At 33.4% G+C, this 15993-nt stretch overlaps 1 protein-coding gene across 2 annotated transcripts in view; it reads left to right on the top strand.

The window, feature by feature from the left end:
- The window catches only part of ABCB11 (ATP binding cassette subfamily B member 11), a 111261-nt gene that overhangs the window by 21205 nt on the left and 74063 nt on the right, over positions 1–15993 (top strand). For both annotated transcript variants that reach the window (XM_051986219.1, XM_051986220.1), the window contains exons 5-9: positions 786–873; positions 5024–5157; positions 6357–6528; positions 7978–8102; positions 13511–13685. In XM_051986219.1, coding sequence (XP_051842179.1) covers positions 786–873; positions 5024–5157; positions 6357–6528; positions 7978–8102; positions 13511–13685 — 694 coding nt within the window. The remainder of the gene's footprint in view (positions 1–785; positions 874–5023; positions 5158–6356; positions 6529–7977; positions 8103–13510; positions 13686–15993) is intronic.

Below are 15993 nucleotides of genomic sequence, written 5' to 3' on the forward strand. Positions count from 1 at the left end.
AAACAAGTTCTGATCTACCTTTATATTTATAACTAGATATTTCTTTCATTCCCCTATTCTGTGATCCAGGCAAATTATCCTCTTTTTTTTCATCATACAAAAAAAAACCATCTTCCTTCCAATGAATTGAGTATTGACTATTCTCACTATCTCTGCAAAGTTTTGTTATTGTTCAGTTGTTTCAGTCATAGTCAACAACTCTTTGTGACCGCATTTAACATTTTTTTGGGCAAAGATACTGGAGTGGCTTGCCATTTTTTTCTCCAGTTCATTTTACAGATGAAGAAATTAAGGCAAACGACCAGATCTGAACTCAGGAAGACGAGACTTTCTGACTCCAGGGCTGGCATCCTATCTGCCCTCTCTGAAATGGACTTGCTCCTTATCTTTGTCCTATAGAGTCCTTTCTTTAATACTTGCTCAAACACTTTCAGTATGAAGCTTTTCCTGGTTCCCCTCCACTCAGTGTGAGCACCCTACCTTCCCTACTTTCTTGTATTTACTTTGTAGGTATTTTGGATTTATTCATTTTGCATTTGGGCTGTATATAATTATAAATGTACTTGTTATTTCTTCCATTAGAACAAAAGTTGGTTGAGAGTGTTGTTTCCTTCTTTGTATTTGTACCCCCAACTACCCCCAAACCTGGCATACAGTAGGTATTTAACATAATTGTTGATTGAGTGATAATAAATTTGATTAGCATATATGCCCATTAATAAAATTCAACTCAGAAAGCTTGATACTTAGCACTTCTGACCTTTTAAATATTTCCTTTTTTGAAGGTTGTTGGATATTGAAAATGAGATGATCGTATTTGCCAGTTACTATGCTGGAGCTGGTCTTTTGATTTTCCTCCTGGGATACCTCCAAGTCAGTATCATCTTCTATATATTTTATATAGTAAAAATTAAACTTGAAAAATATTAACCATTCATAGTAAAGAAGTTTTTTGAATTCAGTAGTCAATCTAAACACAAAAACAAGTTTTCTCAGAAAGAAATGGAGAGACATTCCTATCCTAAAAGCAACAAGAAAAAACCAACCAAAAAATTCCTGGAATTTTTAATCCATCTAAACTAACATTTTCTCTCTTTCTCTTTCTCTCTCTCCTGGAATTTTTAATCCATCTAAACTAACATTTTCTCTCTCTCTCTCTCTCTCTCTCTCTCTCTCTCTCTCTCTCTCTCTCTCTCTCTCTCTCTCTCTCTCTCCTCTGTATCTCACAAAGGTACATTCCACTTCCCTCCTTCCTTCCCTTTTCCTGGTTGTCCCCATGTTTAGAATATATTCCCTCCTCTCCTCTATTCTTTCAGTATTCAGTTCAAACAATACATACTGAAGTATGAAGCTTCTCTTGATCTCCTCAACTGTTAGTAATTCCTTCCCAAACGACCTTATATTTAATTTTATTATATTTATATGTATATATAAGATTGACTCCTTTCAAATATAAATTCATAGAAAGTAAAATTTGTTTCATTCTTTGTACTAGTACAGTGCCCTGCACATAATAAATGCATGTTGATTGGTTAATTCAGATAGGAACAAGCTAAAAATATGGAGTGAATTTGTAATGACTATGCTTATTTCCTCCACTGCTGCTCTGTCCTCCTCTTCTTCACTCTTCCCAGATGAACCTTCCATGCCAAATTGTTGACCAGGGGTATAACAGTATATGATGCAATTCTTCCCAGTTGCTAATTATTTTGTGAAAAAAATGTCAAACAATCTATAAAACTTATACTACCAAAAATTCTTTCCTTTTAACATTTGCGAACTTTTTTTTTTTTAAAGCTAATGACTCCTTTTGATTTTCCTTCCTTCTTAGTGCTTTACCCTTCTATTCATTCTGTTCTTTCTTTCCTTCTCTTCCCAAGTTCTCTGTTGCTTCCTCTTGATGTACTGGTAGCTAATATTGGGATTGAAGTAGTTCATCAGAGAGAATTCAGACTTTTTACTGATCTACTAGGTTGGTAAACACTGATGTGAAGGAAAGAACAATGAATTAGGACCCAAAAGTCCTTGCTTCTAGTCATGTCTGCAACTTACCAGCTTTAAGAACTTGGTCAAAAGTGACAGCTTTTGTGAAGCTTAATTACCTAATCTCTATGTAGGAGGATAGAGATAGTGATGGCTTTTATGGGATTATTATGGATGATTAAATGAGATAATATTTACTTTATAAATGGTCAAGTGTTGTAAGAATACAAGTTATTATTGGACAACTGTTTACTGAACTGAGCTGAATTGAGTGCCTTTGGTGTGGGAATCAAGAAAAATACCTTTCGCCCCCCTTTTATGGTTAAATTTGTTAATTTGTTCCTTTTCCAATCTGATCACATTGAGAAAAGATTGAGATGTTCTTTTAGACCATGTAGGAAATGTTCTTTATGTGACACATGAATTTGTTCAGTTATTTTTATTCTTAACTAGTTTCTCAAGGACATTGCATTATAATACTAATTTTTGGACCTCATTTGGGAATAATTATTATCAAAATAATAACTAATATGTATATGGTGCTTTAAGGTTTCCAAAATTCTTTGCAAATATGACTTTTTTTGATCCTCACAACAACATTGTATGATAATATAGGTACTATTATTATCCCCATTTTACAGATGAATTTATTGAAGCTAGGTTAAGTAACCTGCTCAAGATCATACAAAATAGAGAGTACCTGAATTTGGATTTGAACTCAGGACTTCTTAATTCCAAGCCAGAACTCCATCCATTATGCCTCCTCTCATTGTGATTTGGAGAAGTAGGAATTCAATACTTTGTTTTCTCCCCCATCATCCAGGATCATAGAACTAGAGCTAGAAGGAATCTAGAGGCCATTTGTTTTACCTCTCCTATTTTACATATGAGGAAATAGGTTTGGGGAGGTAAGGATTATACAGGTAGGAAGCATCAGAGGCAGCTTTCAGATCTAGGGCTTCATAGACTATACCACCATGCCTCTCTGCAACATACCAGTGAAGTTTTGATGGTGGTAGATTACTGTCACATTTCACTCAAAATCTGACTGCAGTTCAGTGGGAGAAGGGATGACTTGTTTGCTCAATGTTGGACAGTCACTCCAAAGTCATGATCTGACTTTTGCCATTCTCTTTGTACAGAAAAGATTATGTCAGAGTAACACATTAAAATGCAACTTTTTTTCTCTGTTTTCTAACAAAATCATTTTTCTATTCCTTGAAATTTGAAGGATTTAAAATCTCTTATAACTGTGACCTTCAGGGGTCCTTAAAATGGACTCTCTTGACAGTCTGATGAAGCCTATAATGCTTTTAAATGCACAAAATAAGATATATAGGAGCATCAAGGAAACCAATTTCATCTAAATAAAGACTAACTTTCCTCTCCAGGTTCTCAGCCCCACTGAAATCCATCCATAGACCCTCTATATTCAGATACCTAGTGTCTAGTTGGCCTATTTTGCAAAACATCTTTTGGCAGCTCTTTTGTGGGAAAACATTAAATTTACTACTGACTGTAGACTTCCAAAGATAAAGTTATTTTTGTCAGAATGAATCAACTTGTTTTTGTCTTTATAGCTTTGTGGGAGGTAATAATAGGCCCTGCTTTGCTGTGGAGAAAAGAAAAACTCTCCCACTCTTCTCTCATTCTTTGTTCATATGATTTTTGCCTGGTTTGACCCAAACTTCATTTAATGCTAGTCAGCAACCTATTTGGTAAGATGGATGGGGAGCTTCTGTGTACATACATAAAAAAGACATATACAAATGATATAGGGTGCTAGGGAATTATGGCTAATCCCTTTAGGACAAGAAGGTTTAAATTTGAATGCTAGTTCTATTAATTACTTCAATGACCTTGGGCACTTATTTTCTCTCAGTATTAGTTTCCTTATCTGTTAAATGAAGGGAATATACAAGATATTAATGGCCCTTTGGGATTATATATCCTAAAACACCCCCTTCCCATACCCACCAAAAAGAAACAAACAAACAAAAATACAATACCCTAGAGATAGCTCTGATGAAAACTAAGCAGCTAGGTTCAGAATCAGGCACTCATTCTAAAGCCTAGCCACTGTGGCAATGGCATCTAGGGTCTCATAGTTGAATTGAGTATCACAAAATAATAATTTATTATCAGTAAATGTTTGATTTATATACCTATTTTATATACCTATTTACCTTGGGTCATATAAAAATTTCTTAGGCAAAAAGAATTCACAAGTGAAAAAAGTTTAAGCCCTAGTCTAAAATACAAAATCTGGCCAATTCTCCCTTTTCTATCTCTTCCAATGCTATTTTTTATAGTAGTTTCTTTTTTTTCCTTTTGATAATAGCTTTTTATTTTCAAAATACATGCAAATATAGTTTTCAATGTTTACCCTTGCAAAACCTTGGGCTCCAAATTTTTCCCCCTTCCTTCCTTTCCCCTCCTTCCCCTAGACACGAAGTAATCCTTTATAGGTTAAACATGTGCATTTTTTCTAAATATATTTCCACATTTATCATGCCATACAAGAAAAATCAGATAAACAACAAAAAAGTTGAAAATGCTATGTTGTAAATCTATATTCAATCCCCATAATACCCTTTCTGGATGCAGATGACTCTATTACAACTCTATTGGAATTATCCTGAATCACTTCATTGTTGAAAAGAACCAAGTCCATCACAGTTGATCATCACATAATCTTATTATTGCTGTGTACAATGTTGTCTTGGTTGTACTCATTTCACTTAGCATCAATTTATGTAAATCTGTCCAAGCATTTCTGAAATAATCCTGCTGATCATTTCTTATAGAACAGCAATATTCTATTACATTCATATATCATTACTTATTCAGCCATTCCTAAATGATGAGCATCCACTCAGTTTCCAGTTTCTTGCCACTACAATAAGGGCTGCTACAAACATTTTTGTACATGTAGATCCTTTCCCCTTGAAAGTGGTTTCTTATTAGGATGATAAAGTGAAATTTGTTGGAACAGAATTTTAATATTACTGTTCTAAAATCCTATATTATTTTTTCCCAGATATGTCTTTGGGTAATTGCTGCAGCTCATCAGATACAGAAAATGAGACAAATTTACTTTAGGAAAGTAATGAGAATGGAAATAGGCTGGTTTGATTGCAATTCAGTGGGAGAACTGAATACCAGAATCTCAGAGTAAGTAGATAAGCATCATAACAACGTATCAAAATATAAATGTCATTTTTATATCATAACCTAAGTATTTACTAAAGAAGAAGATATTACTACACACACCTGTTATATGCATACATATGTATATACATACATTTGGAACATACAGATATATAAATATGGAAATATTTTTGGAACAGCATATATACATAACACAATATATATTTAATATGTGAAGCCCACTAAAGCTTAAACCTATACAAAGACCTTTGAAATAGTCTATTTATACTCATATATGTTTCTAGAGTAAATGATACATTGAAATTATTTCTATTATGATTTTTCTAAATGTTTAGTCTTCAAAATGATGCTTTCTAAAAGTGATATTTTAATGCCCTATACATTGTCAACTATAATAATCATATTATCACAAAGGGAACACTTATTATAGCCTCTGGTGATAATCAAAATATTAGAAAATTGATGCTATGAGAAAGGGACTTAGACTACTTAAGTCTCAGGAACAAGAAGAAAAAACTGAGGAAGAGTAGGATGCACCAGTAAGATAAAATGGAAACTTACTAGTTCACCTACACAGAAGATCATTCTAGGAACTTAAAAGCAGTCTGGAAAAGAAGCAATTGCAAAGGAAAATCTCAAATTCAGGTCTGCAGTTGGCAGGCTCTATCAATTTCTGAATGAGATTATAATATGGAAAGTTTGGCTAATGGAACTGAACTTTTAAGTCTTACAATATTTACCTTTGTAGATGTAAATGTCATGAGAATTTTCAAGAACATGAAATGGTTGATGGCCAGTTATATTACATATTCCCTATAACAGAATTTGTGTTAGTTAAAAGGAAGAACTGGGCCATAAAGTTCAAATGGCTCTTTTGTAAATCCTTATAGAAATGCAAATCAATCTGTGATTGACAGATCAGAGAAAATCTTATGTGGAAATATTGGGATGGATTGAAAACTTCTTAAGAAGTCCTTCAACATATAGGTCTTACTACCTGTGGTTGAGTAGGATCATAGAATCATACATATAGAGCTGAAAAGAAGCTTAGAAGGCATCTCAATCAAACCATTCTCCCCCATTTTATGGAAGAAGAAACTAAAGTGCTAGATTAATATATGGTGGAAAGAAAATCATTAACTGGAAATGACATTTTATGGACATAACCAGTTTTTTGAAATCACAGCCTTTCTTGTTTGCAGTGATATTAATAAAATCAACGATGCCATTGCTGATCAGGTTGCCGTCTTTATCCAGCGCATGACCACTTGTGTTTGTGGATTCCTGTTAGGATTTTACCAAGGCTGGAAACTGACCTTAGTGATGATTTCGGTCAGTCCTCTCCTTGGAATAGGAGCAACAATCATTGGCCTGGTAAGATTCATTCAAATTCAGAAAGAAATTGACCAGTCATGTGGTTGAAAGTCTGAACAGGGTTTGCTTTTCCCAGAATACCATCAAGTATTATTCCTATTAGTTGTCAGTTATAGTGTTTTAAATCACTGATAAGATGTAGGAAGCATTGACAGAGATAAGTAATTAGCAGGAAAAAGATATTTCCAAATATCTTTTGGTTGCCTGTCCAACAAATAATCAATGTAATCTATTACCATTAGGAAGTGCACTAATTCATCTTGGGGCTTCTATCTGTCTGGTGCAAAGTATGGCACAATAATATTTAACAAACAACAATTATGATGAAGCTGATAACTCATTAAAGCATTATTAAAGTTTACACCTCTGAAACAGGTAACATAAGCACATCACTAGCCCCATTTTACAGATGTTTGTGGAATACTGCAATCTTGGTTATTATAGGTGTTCTGGGAGAAGGAATCATAGGTGTTCAGGAGTAAAAATTTGAACTTAATGGCAATGAACATTCTTTATTAATTTTTAAAATTCCTACTAAAATAAATCCATACTAGAAGAAATGACAAATTGGATAACTACTGAACTCAAGCACACAGAAAATGTGTGATCAAATATATACTGTATTCTGCTCTAGATTAGGAATAAATTTCACATAGAAACTGAAAAAAGATTCACAGATCATTTCACAAATTCCATAACTAAATCCTCAATTATAACTAGTTGGCAAGCTCTATCTAACACACAAATTTTCCAATAGCATGAGGGAGGTAATAAACATTTATTAAGTGCTTCAGGTATTATATTAAGTATTTCACAAATATTATCTCATTTGATACTCAACAACCCTGTGAGGTAGCTGTCATTATTTTATTTTACATTACATTATTTTACAGAAGCCCCAAGATGAATTACCCAAGATGAACTCAGCCCTGATCAGACAAAGGTTAAGTGACTTGCTCAGAGTTACACAGTTGTAACTATCTGAGCCTAGACTTGAACTCATTTTCTTGACTTCGAGGTCTAGTACTATATGTGCTCTACCATGAAGCTGCCTCATAATGAATAATTAAAAGATGAGATGAGGGGTACTTAGCTTTTTGTTTGTCTCTTGGATTCATGTGATAATCTGGTGTATATACATTAATTAAATAATACTTTATTGCTAAAAAAAAAAAAAGACTAATCATTATCCATACCTTCAGTGAGTAATCATCTTTTTGCTAGAGATAAAGGTGGAAGACTTATCCTATTGTTCTATAATAACTGTAGGAGGCAGGATATGAAAGTAGTTCTCCCTGATTTCAAGAAGGATGCTCTCTATCCTCTGTATCATTTAGCTGCTTTACCATGCAGAAAAATGATTTATTTAGTAAGAGGAAGCACCACAGTGACAAATTAGCTGACTTTATTATACTGTCTCTGATTTCTCTTTCTTGCTTATGCTTTCAGAGTGTGGCCAAACTCACTGGCAGAGAATTGAAGGCATATGCCAAAGCTGGATCTGTGGCTGATGAAGTTCTTTCCTCAATTAGAACAGTGGCTGCTTTTGGTGGTGAAAAGAAAGAGGTAGAAAGGTTAGTTCTTTTGTATTCTTACTATGTTTTTATTTTTAGCAATCTCTGGTACTGTCTCTGTTATTTTAATTTAACCATCTCGACTTTGAAACTAGCACAGTGATGATAATTTTCTCAAAGGATTCAACAGAAGATGAGAAAACTCACAACAAAGAATGCCTTCCATAAATTGGCTCTTTTCTATGTTTTCAATGTTATTTTAAATTGTGCCTTCTCATCCATTCTATGTTCCAGACAATTAGAATCATAAATAGCTGCTTTTCCCTGGAACTCAATATTCTTTTTTTAAAAAATTGTCTTTTTTCTGGTTATACATGTACATTGATTTTTAAAATATATATTTCTTTATGAATCATGTTGGGAGAGAAAAATCAGAACAAAAGAGAAAAATCATTAGAGGAAGAAAAAACAGAAGAAAAAGAAAAAAAAAAAAGGAGCATAGCGTGTATTGGTTCATATTCAGTCTCCACAATTTTCTCTCTGAATGCAGATGGCATTTTCTATTCAAAATTTATTGGGATTGCCTTAGATAACTGAATCTCTGAGAAAATCCTAGTTTTTTCATAGTTGATCATTGCATAATTTTGCTGTCATTGTGTACAATATATTCCTGTTTCTGCTTGTTTGGCTCAGCATCAGGAAGTTGGTCTTCCATCTCATTTCATTTTGGGCTTCCACAAGATATTCTTTGTTTGAAATTTGCTCCTTCCAAATTTCCATCTTCTAGAATCTTTTTTTTTCCCACTCAAGGTTCCTTTCTGGTCCCTAAAACCTCATTCCTAAAGCCTTTTTCTGACCCCCCCCCACATTAATTCCCACAATAATCATGCCTAAATATATATCTATCTCTTTCTACATTTTAGAAATGTTCTATGTTTCATTTTCATTATTTTGGATTCCAGGTTTATCTTGTATTGATAAGAGTTCTAAAGTTTTTTGAAGTTTTTTTTTTCTATTATGTTGTTTTCACTCATAAATTGTTTTCCTAGTCCCACTGTCTTTATTCTGTTTCAGTTCATATGGGTCTTCCCAGATTCCTCTAAAATTGTTCATTTTATCATTTCTTATTGCATAATAATATTACATTACATTTCAATTTTGTTTTATTGTTCACCAATAAGTGGATATTCTTAGTTTGCAATTTGGGGACTACAATAAAAACCATTATAAATATTTTTGTACATATAGACCTTTTCCCTCTTTTTACATTTTCTTTGGGGGTATAGCTGGGTCAAGGGGTATATATGTTCATTTTAGTAATTTTATGGACATAGGTCCAAATTGCTTATTCTAGACCAATTCACAGCTCTACCTTTCTTGCATGTTTTCCCACAACCCCTCTACCATTTGTCATTTTCCTCTTTTGTCATTTTTTGTTAGTCTAGTATATGTGAGAGAGAACTTCAAAGTTTCTTTAAATTGTATTTCTCTAATTGTTAATTACTTAGAGCATTTCCTCCCATATGTTTGCTAATGGGTTGCATTTTTTTCTTTGAAAACTGACTGTTCCCATCTTTTCAAAATCTTTCATATTATATTGATGATTTTTGATCTTATGAATTTGGATCAGTTCCTTACATATCTTGGAAATAAGATATTTATCAAATAAGATATATAATATCAATAAGATGTTTGCATTTGTCAATGCAAAAATTTCCCCCCAGTTACCTATTTTACTTCTATTTTTTTGCTATTGTAGGTTTGTAATAATCATATAATCAAAACGATCCATTTAAACTTGTGTGATCCCACATTTTTTAGTTACAAACTCTTCTGCTAATTATAAATCCAAAAAAATAATTTGTTCCTTCCCTCTCAATTTGTTTCTGATGTGAACTTCTATATCTTAGTCATATACCCATTTGAAGCTTTTTTTAAAAACTATATATATTGTGGGGTGTTGATCTAACCCTAATTTTGACTAGACTGTTGACCAGTTTTCCTACACGTTTTTATCAATGAGTCCTTCTTCCAGGAACTTGAGTCTTTGTATTCATCAAACATATTTTTTTTTGTTTTCCTCTGAAAATTGTTTGTGTTCAACTGATTGACTTTTTTTTTTTATCCTAACCAATATCTAGTTGTGGTACCTTGCATTTGAGAGTAGGCACTTAATACATATTTGTTAACCTAAATAAGTTAAAAATTTATAGAATCTCAGGGTTGAAAAGGGCTTCAAATTTATTTTTGATAAAAAAAAATCTTCAGGTAACAATTCTGACTCTCCTCCTGGACTTTTCCTCTACATTTTCCCTTACGCCTTCTCCTTTCATTTTCCTGTTTTCAGTTTCCTTGCAAGTTCTGTAAGTGCAGGCATTATCTTTCTCTCTGCAGGTATTGGTATTACTAGCACTTAGCACTGTGTCTAACACATAGTAAATGCTTAATAAATGCTTATTGACTTGAGGAACCATTACTTCCCAGGATAGCATTTTCTATTTTGGAGAGCTCTAATTATTAGGAAGCTTTTCCTTATCAATCTGCCTCTTCACAACTTCTAACAACTGGTCCTGATGCTACTCTTTAAGCAACACAAAGTATTTTATATAAGGCAGATTTTCAAATACTTGAATATAGCTATCATTTTCCTCTGTTTTCTCTTCTCTAACTTAAACATACCAATTTCTTCCAACCATTTCTCATATAATGATATCTTCAGGCCTGTCACAATCTTCTGAACATTTTATCAACAAAGTTAATCAAAGTTCTTCCTAAATTATGGCATCCAGAATATAATTCTTTATTCCATATGTGGTCTGACCAGGAAAGAATATACCAGAACTATTACTTCCTAAGGTTGAATTAGCTTTCCAAAGCTGTCATTTCTCATTGTTTACTCATATTGAGCTTGAAATCCATTAAAATCCCTAGATCTTTCTTTTCAGATGAACTACTTTCTAACCACAAGTTCCCTATCTGACACTTCTAAAATTGATTTTTGAACCCAAATGTAAGACTTAAATTTCATCTCTATTGAATTTTTTTAAATCTTGCCCAGTGGTACCATACTCACAGAAAACTGGTTTGTAGCAGTAATTGGACTGTGGGCTTCAAGATGTCCACAGGCTTCATGTTTGACATATCTCTTCTAGTTTATCAAGATATGTTGAATTCTTACTATGTCCTCCTGAGAGTCATCTATCCTGAAATTTTGTGTCACCTATAAAATTGATAAACATTCCATCTTTACCTTCTTCCAAATAGTGGACAAGGTCCATGAAGAGATTCGAAGAATCCTCCATAGGAGACTTCATTTCAAGTTCTTATTGAACTATTAATAATTATTTTGGGGTCCAGCCATTCATACAATATGTTGTAAAATTTTTCTAGGAGTTGATAGCAAGTTCATTGCTCTATATAGATTTGTTTTTTACCTTAAAAAAAAATAGAACGTTTGCTTTTCCTCAATCCTGAATTGATTGATTTAGAATATCTAGTTTAAACATCATAAAGTCAGTTGACTTTAAATAATTTGTTCCTTTTTAAAAATTTATATATATGTATGTATATATATATAATATTTTAAAAGATATAGATTCTGATTTACTAAGTCCTTAGATTCTGGTGGCTATCCATATTAGATAAATGTGCCATTTAATATTAATTCTCAGTTTGTTGCTTTTAAAGAAAATAACTTGTTCTTAGATGTTAACTACATTTTATACTAGGATGGGATGCCATTAGCATTTTGAGCTTTTGAAATGGTCTTAATTTTTTCAAGCAAAATTCAGTATAAGTATACTGAAGATTGTAACTCAAAAATTAATTCTTAGTCGTCGTCTTCTTCCTCCTCCTCCTCCTCCTCCTCCTCCTCCTCCTCCTCCTCCTCCTCCTCCTCCTCTTCTTCTTCTTCTTCTCCTCTTCTTCTTCTTCTTCTTCTTCTCCTCTTCTTCTTCTTCTTCTTCTTCTTCTTCTTCTTCTTCTTCCCCTTTCTCCTCCTCCTCCTTTTCTTCTTCTTCTTCCCCTTCTTCTTTTTCTTCTCCTTTCTCCTCCTCCTCCTCCTTTTCTTCTTCTTCCACTTCTTCTTCTTCCTCTTCTTCTTCCACTTCCTCTTCTTCCCTTCTTCTTCTTCTTCTTCTTCTTCTTCTTCTTCTTCTTCTTCTTCTTCTTCCACTTCTTCTTCTTCCTCCACCACTTCTTCTTCTTCTTCCACTTCTTCTTCTTCTTCCTCCACCACTTCTTCTTCTTCTTCCACTTCTTCTTCTTCTTCTTCTTCCTCCACCACTACTTCTTCTTCTTCTTCTTCTTCTTCTTCTTCTTCTTCTTCTTCTTCTTCTTCTTCTTCTTCTTTTCTTCTTCTTCTTCTTCTTCTTCTTCTTCTTCTTCTTCTTCTTCTTCTTCTTCTTCTTCTTCTTCTTCTTCTTCTTCTTCTCCAATCCTTCCAATCACTTATCCAACAGTCAAAAGAAAAGTCATAACTTCATAAAATTGCCACTTTTTATTTATTTAAAACTTTTCTTCTTTCTCTCACAGAATGCAGTGTGATTATATCATTTAGTTTATTCCACTATTGTGAATGTATCAACTTAACAAGAAAATAGGTTGTGTAAGAACTGCAGAAGTTCCATGCCTTTTCTCATAGGTAATATACTATGGTGGAAACACTACAAAAATTTTAGGCAACAGACATGATTCAAAGCCTCTTTGACCAAGGGCAAATCACTTAACTACCCAGGGGTTCAATTTTTTCATCTATAAAGGTTATATTGGCTAATCTTTAAGATATTTTCCAATCTAAGGCTATAGTCTTAACATTTTAAGATAGTGAACTGCACATCATCAGGAGTCTGCCATAATCAATAATTGTAGAACTGTTGAATATTAGATTTTCAAGGTCCTTGCAAGGTCATATAGTCTAGGCCTTACCTGAAGTACCTATATTCCTCTGAATTTACCTTGTCCTTAATAGCTGTCAATTGCTTTATTGTTAATAGCAAATGGAAGCCATATTATTTTTTATGCCATATTGCCTTGCAAATAAGTCAAGTACCTAAAATAAGATCCCTTTGGGGGTTTTAAAAAAGTACATAAAGGTACACTGAAAAATATTATCAGTTATAGACTATGCTTTGAATGTTAAGTAAAGTAGATTTGACTGAGAAGTAAGGTGGTATGTTATCCAAAGTAGAAGACTCTAGGAACTTAAGCTCTATAGCTTTATGGTTGTTTTTTTTTTTTTAATTCTCAAGTTATTAAAAACAATAACATGTGGAAACATAGCAACAGAGTGTCTCAAGTAGATGATTAAAATTATAGATCACAATCCAGAAACACCATGATATTGTGACTATAGTGAGCTGGAGGGGATATATCCTATGACATTGGGATAGGAAATAATTTCCCACCATATATTCCCAATAATTGTGAAGCATGTGCCTTTTTTTTTTTTTTTTGTTCTCTCCTCACAGGTATGAGAAAAATCTTGTGTTTGCCCAGCGCTGGGGCATTCGAAAAGGGATGATAATGGGATTATTTACTGGATACATGTGGTGCATCATTTTCATGAGTTATTCATTAGCCTTCTGGTATGGCTCAAAACTTGTCCTGGATGAAGGTGAATATTCACCAGGAACTCTTCTACAGGTACTTCTACAGGTCACTTTAGTCCAGTGACATTTCATTTCATTTTGGACTGATTTCTCAGGAAAGTCTACTGTTTACTCCCTTACTTTCTGAGCAAGGAAAGCATTAGTTATTTGATAGTGTTTAATTTTGTCCATCTGCATAACCAAGATATGGCTCTGCATTTTATGGGAAATGATCTTGAATTGACTGGATCAAAAGTTTAATGATTTGCAATTAGCCAGAATTTTTATAGCTATAAAACAATGGTTGTTTGAGTGCAGCCCAGAAGATAATATGCCATGAAAATGAAAAACCAGCCATGTCTTCAGCTGAAAATTAGCTGGCTCATATAGTTGAGCTATATTATAGCATATACTAATAGGCATAATTGTGCAACATAATAGCTTATTAAGTATCAAGCCAATAATATCCTCAACTGAGCAGGTAATGTAAATATATATTATTGGCCATGTTGACCTTATATAGGAAGCTCCATAGCTACTGCATTTCAGAATACATTTGAAGTTTGCCTTTCTAAAGTAAGAAAATCAGCAAATTTGTCCAAAAAAGTAAGGAGAGATAGTACAGTTGGTTACTGATCATTGTAAATAATGAATCTCCCAATGTTATTGTACTATACAAATTTGCACTGTATATTTCCATTGTTCTGGGACCAATAAGTCTATTTCCCATAATTATATTCAAATAGTGTGAATTTTAATAAAGGCAATCTAGTCAGGAGATTCACTATTTGCACTAATTTGTACCTAACTACACTTCTTTGTTAAAGAATTCATAGAGTCCAATCAAATAAAATGCCACTCTTCCCTCCAAATACTCAGCATGCATAGACTCTTAGCAAAAATAAATAAATAAATAAAATGCCCTGCACCAGAAATAGATTAGTTGGAAACAGAAGTGTAGGATTTATTGTTTTGCTATACTCACATTGTCTCAGAAAAGTGAACAGAATTTTAACTAGTTTCATTGTATATCTGAATCCAAAGTTTCTGATATATATTTTTGCAGTAATGAAATGAATGCATAATAGACCTATGAGGTCATTAGCTTCTCTACTTGAAGAGCATATTAATGAACCATTTATCCACTGATTCTTAAACAATATAAGTAGTTCCTTCTACAATTGACCCCCATTCGGTATTCTGTCTAAAGATAAAACACATGGTAGATATTTGTGGCACAAATGCTATTTTCTACAGGAAATCTCTCCCATGTTGACCTGCTCCTTTTGTGCCTGATGTTCTAATTGCTAATTTTTATCCCCTTAATCTTAGCTTTTTCTGCCTTCCTGTTGCTACTACCTTTTAAATCTTGTGGTGCTATTTTGGACAGAGGGAAAAGAAGATAAATATAACATGTGATAAGCAATGTTATCTTGTAGTAAATAGAATAAACAGGAAGACCTAAGTGCAAATTTTGCCTCATATACTTGTTAACTGTGTGACCCTGGCCAAGTCACTTAATCTTTATTTAGCTGTTATTCATAGCACCTCTGTTACTACTTTAAGGTATGTGAAGATCAAATGAGATAAAGTTTGCTAAACCTTAAGTCCCTACATGATGATGATGGCCAAATTTATCTATTACTAAAGCTTTATAACATTCACAATCATTATCAGAGGATCATAGATTTAGAGTTGGAAGACGTTTGTTGTCATCTCATTCAACATTCTTCATTTACTAATGAGGACATTGAAATTGAAGAAGTATGGTCACTTAACCAATGGTACATAACTAGTACTTGGAAATCCAGGCCCTGTGATTCTGAATTGAATGCTCTTTTTACAATGCTATGACTGTTTCTTTTACATCATCAAATGTTATGGGGCTGCTGGAGTAAAGGAAAAGGCAACTGAATGAAATAGGAAGCTTCTCTAATACCGATGAAGATCCTTTCCAGACCCTCTGAAGTAACTCTAAGTGGGCCAGTTCCTTCTTTCACTAGATCAAATACAATTATTTATTGGGTTCGAAGACCATAAACTCTCCTTTCTTTTTCTTTTAGCTGAAGATCCCATTTCTTTTCTTATCCAACTACTATTTCTTTGTTTTAAATTAGATAGATTCCAAGCTTTGTATTCCTTAGCTTTCTTTAAGTGTCTCAGAGATGTTGACTTCTTAACTTAATGACTCTCTAACTGGTGAAATTGAGTTGCTAGTAGGTAAGGAGAGAAGAGATAGAGGGTTTGGAAAATAAAAGCTACCTTGGTCTCTGGAGGAAGGGTAATCTGCTCAAAATAGCTTGCAAAGTGAAATTTATCTTTGGCTAGGTCTTATCTCCCTCTTTGCTCTTCTCTTCCTGAAA

The sequence above is a fragment of the Antechinus flavipes genome, chromosome 3 (assembly GCF_016432865.1).
Source record: "Antechinus flavipes isolate AdamAnt ecotype Samford, QLD, Australia chromosome 3, AdamAnt_v2, whole genome shotgun sequence".
Classification (NCBI taxonomy): domain Eukaryota; kingdom Metazoa; phylum Chordata; class Mammalia; order Dasyuromorphia; family Dasyuridae; genus Antechinus; species Antechinus flavipes.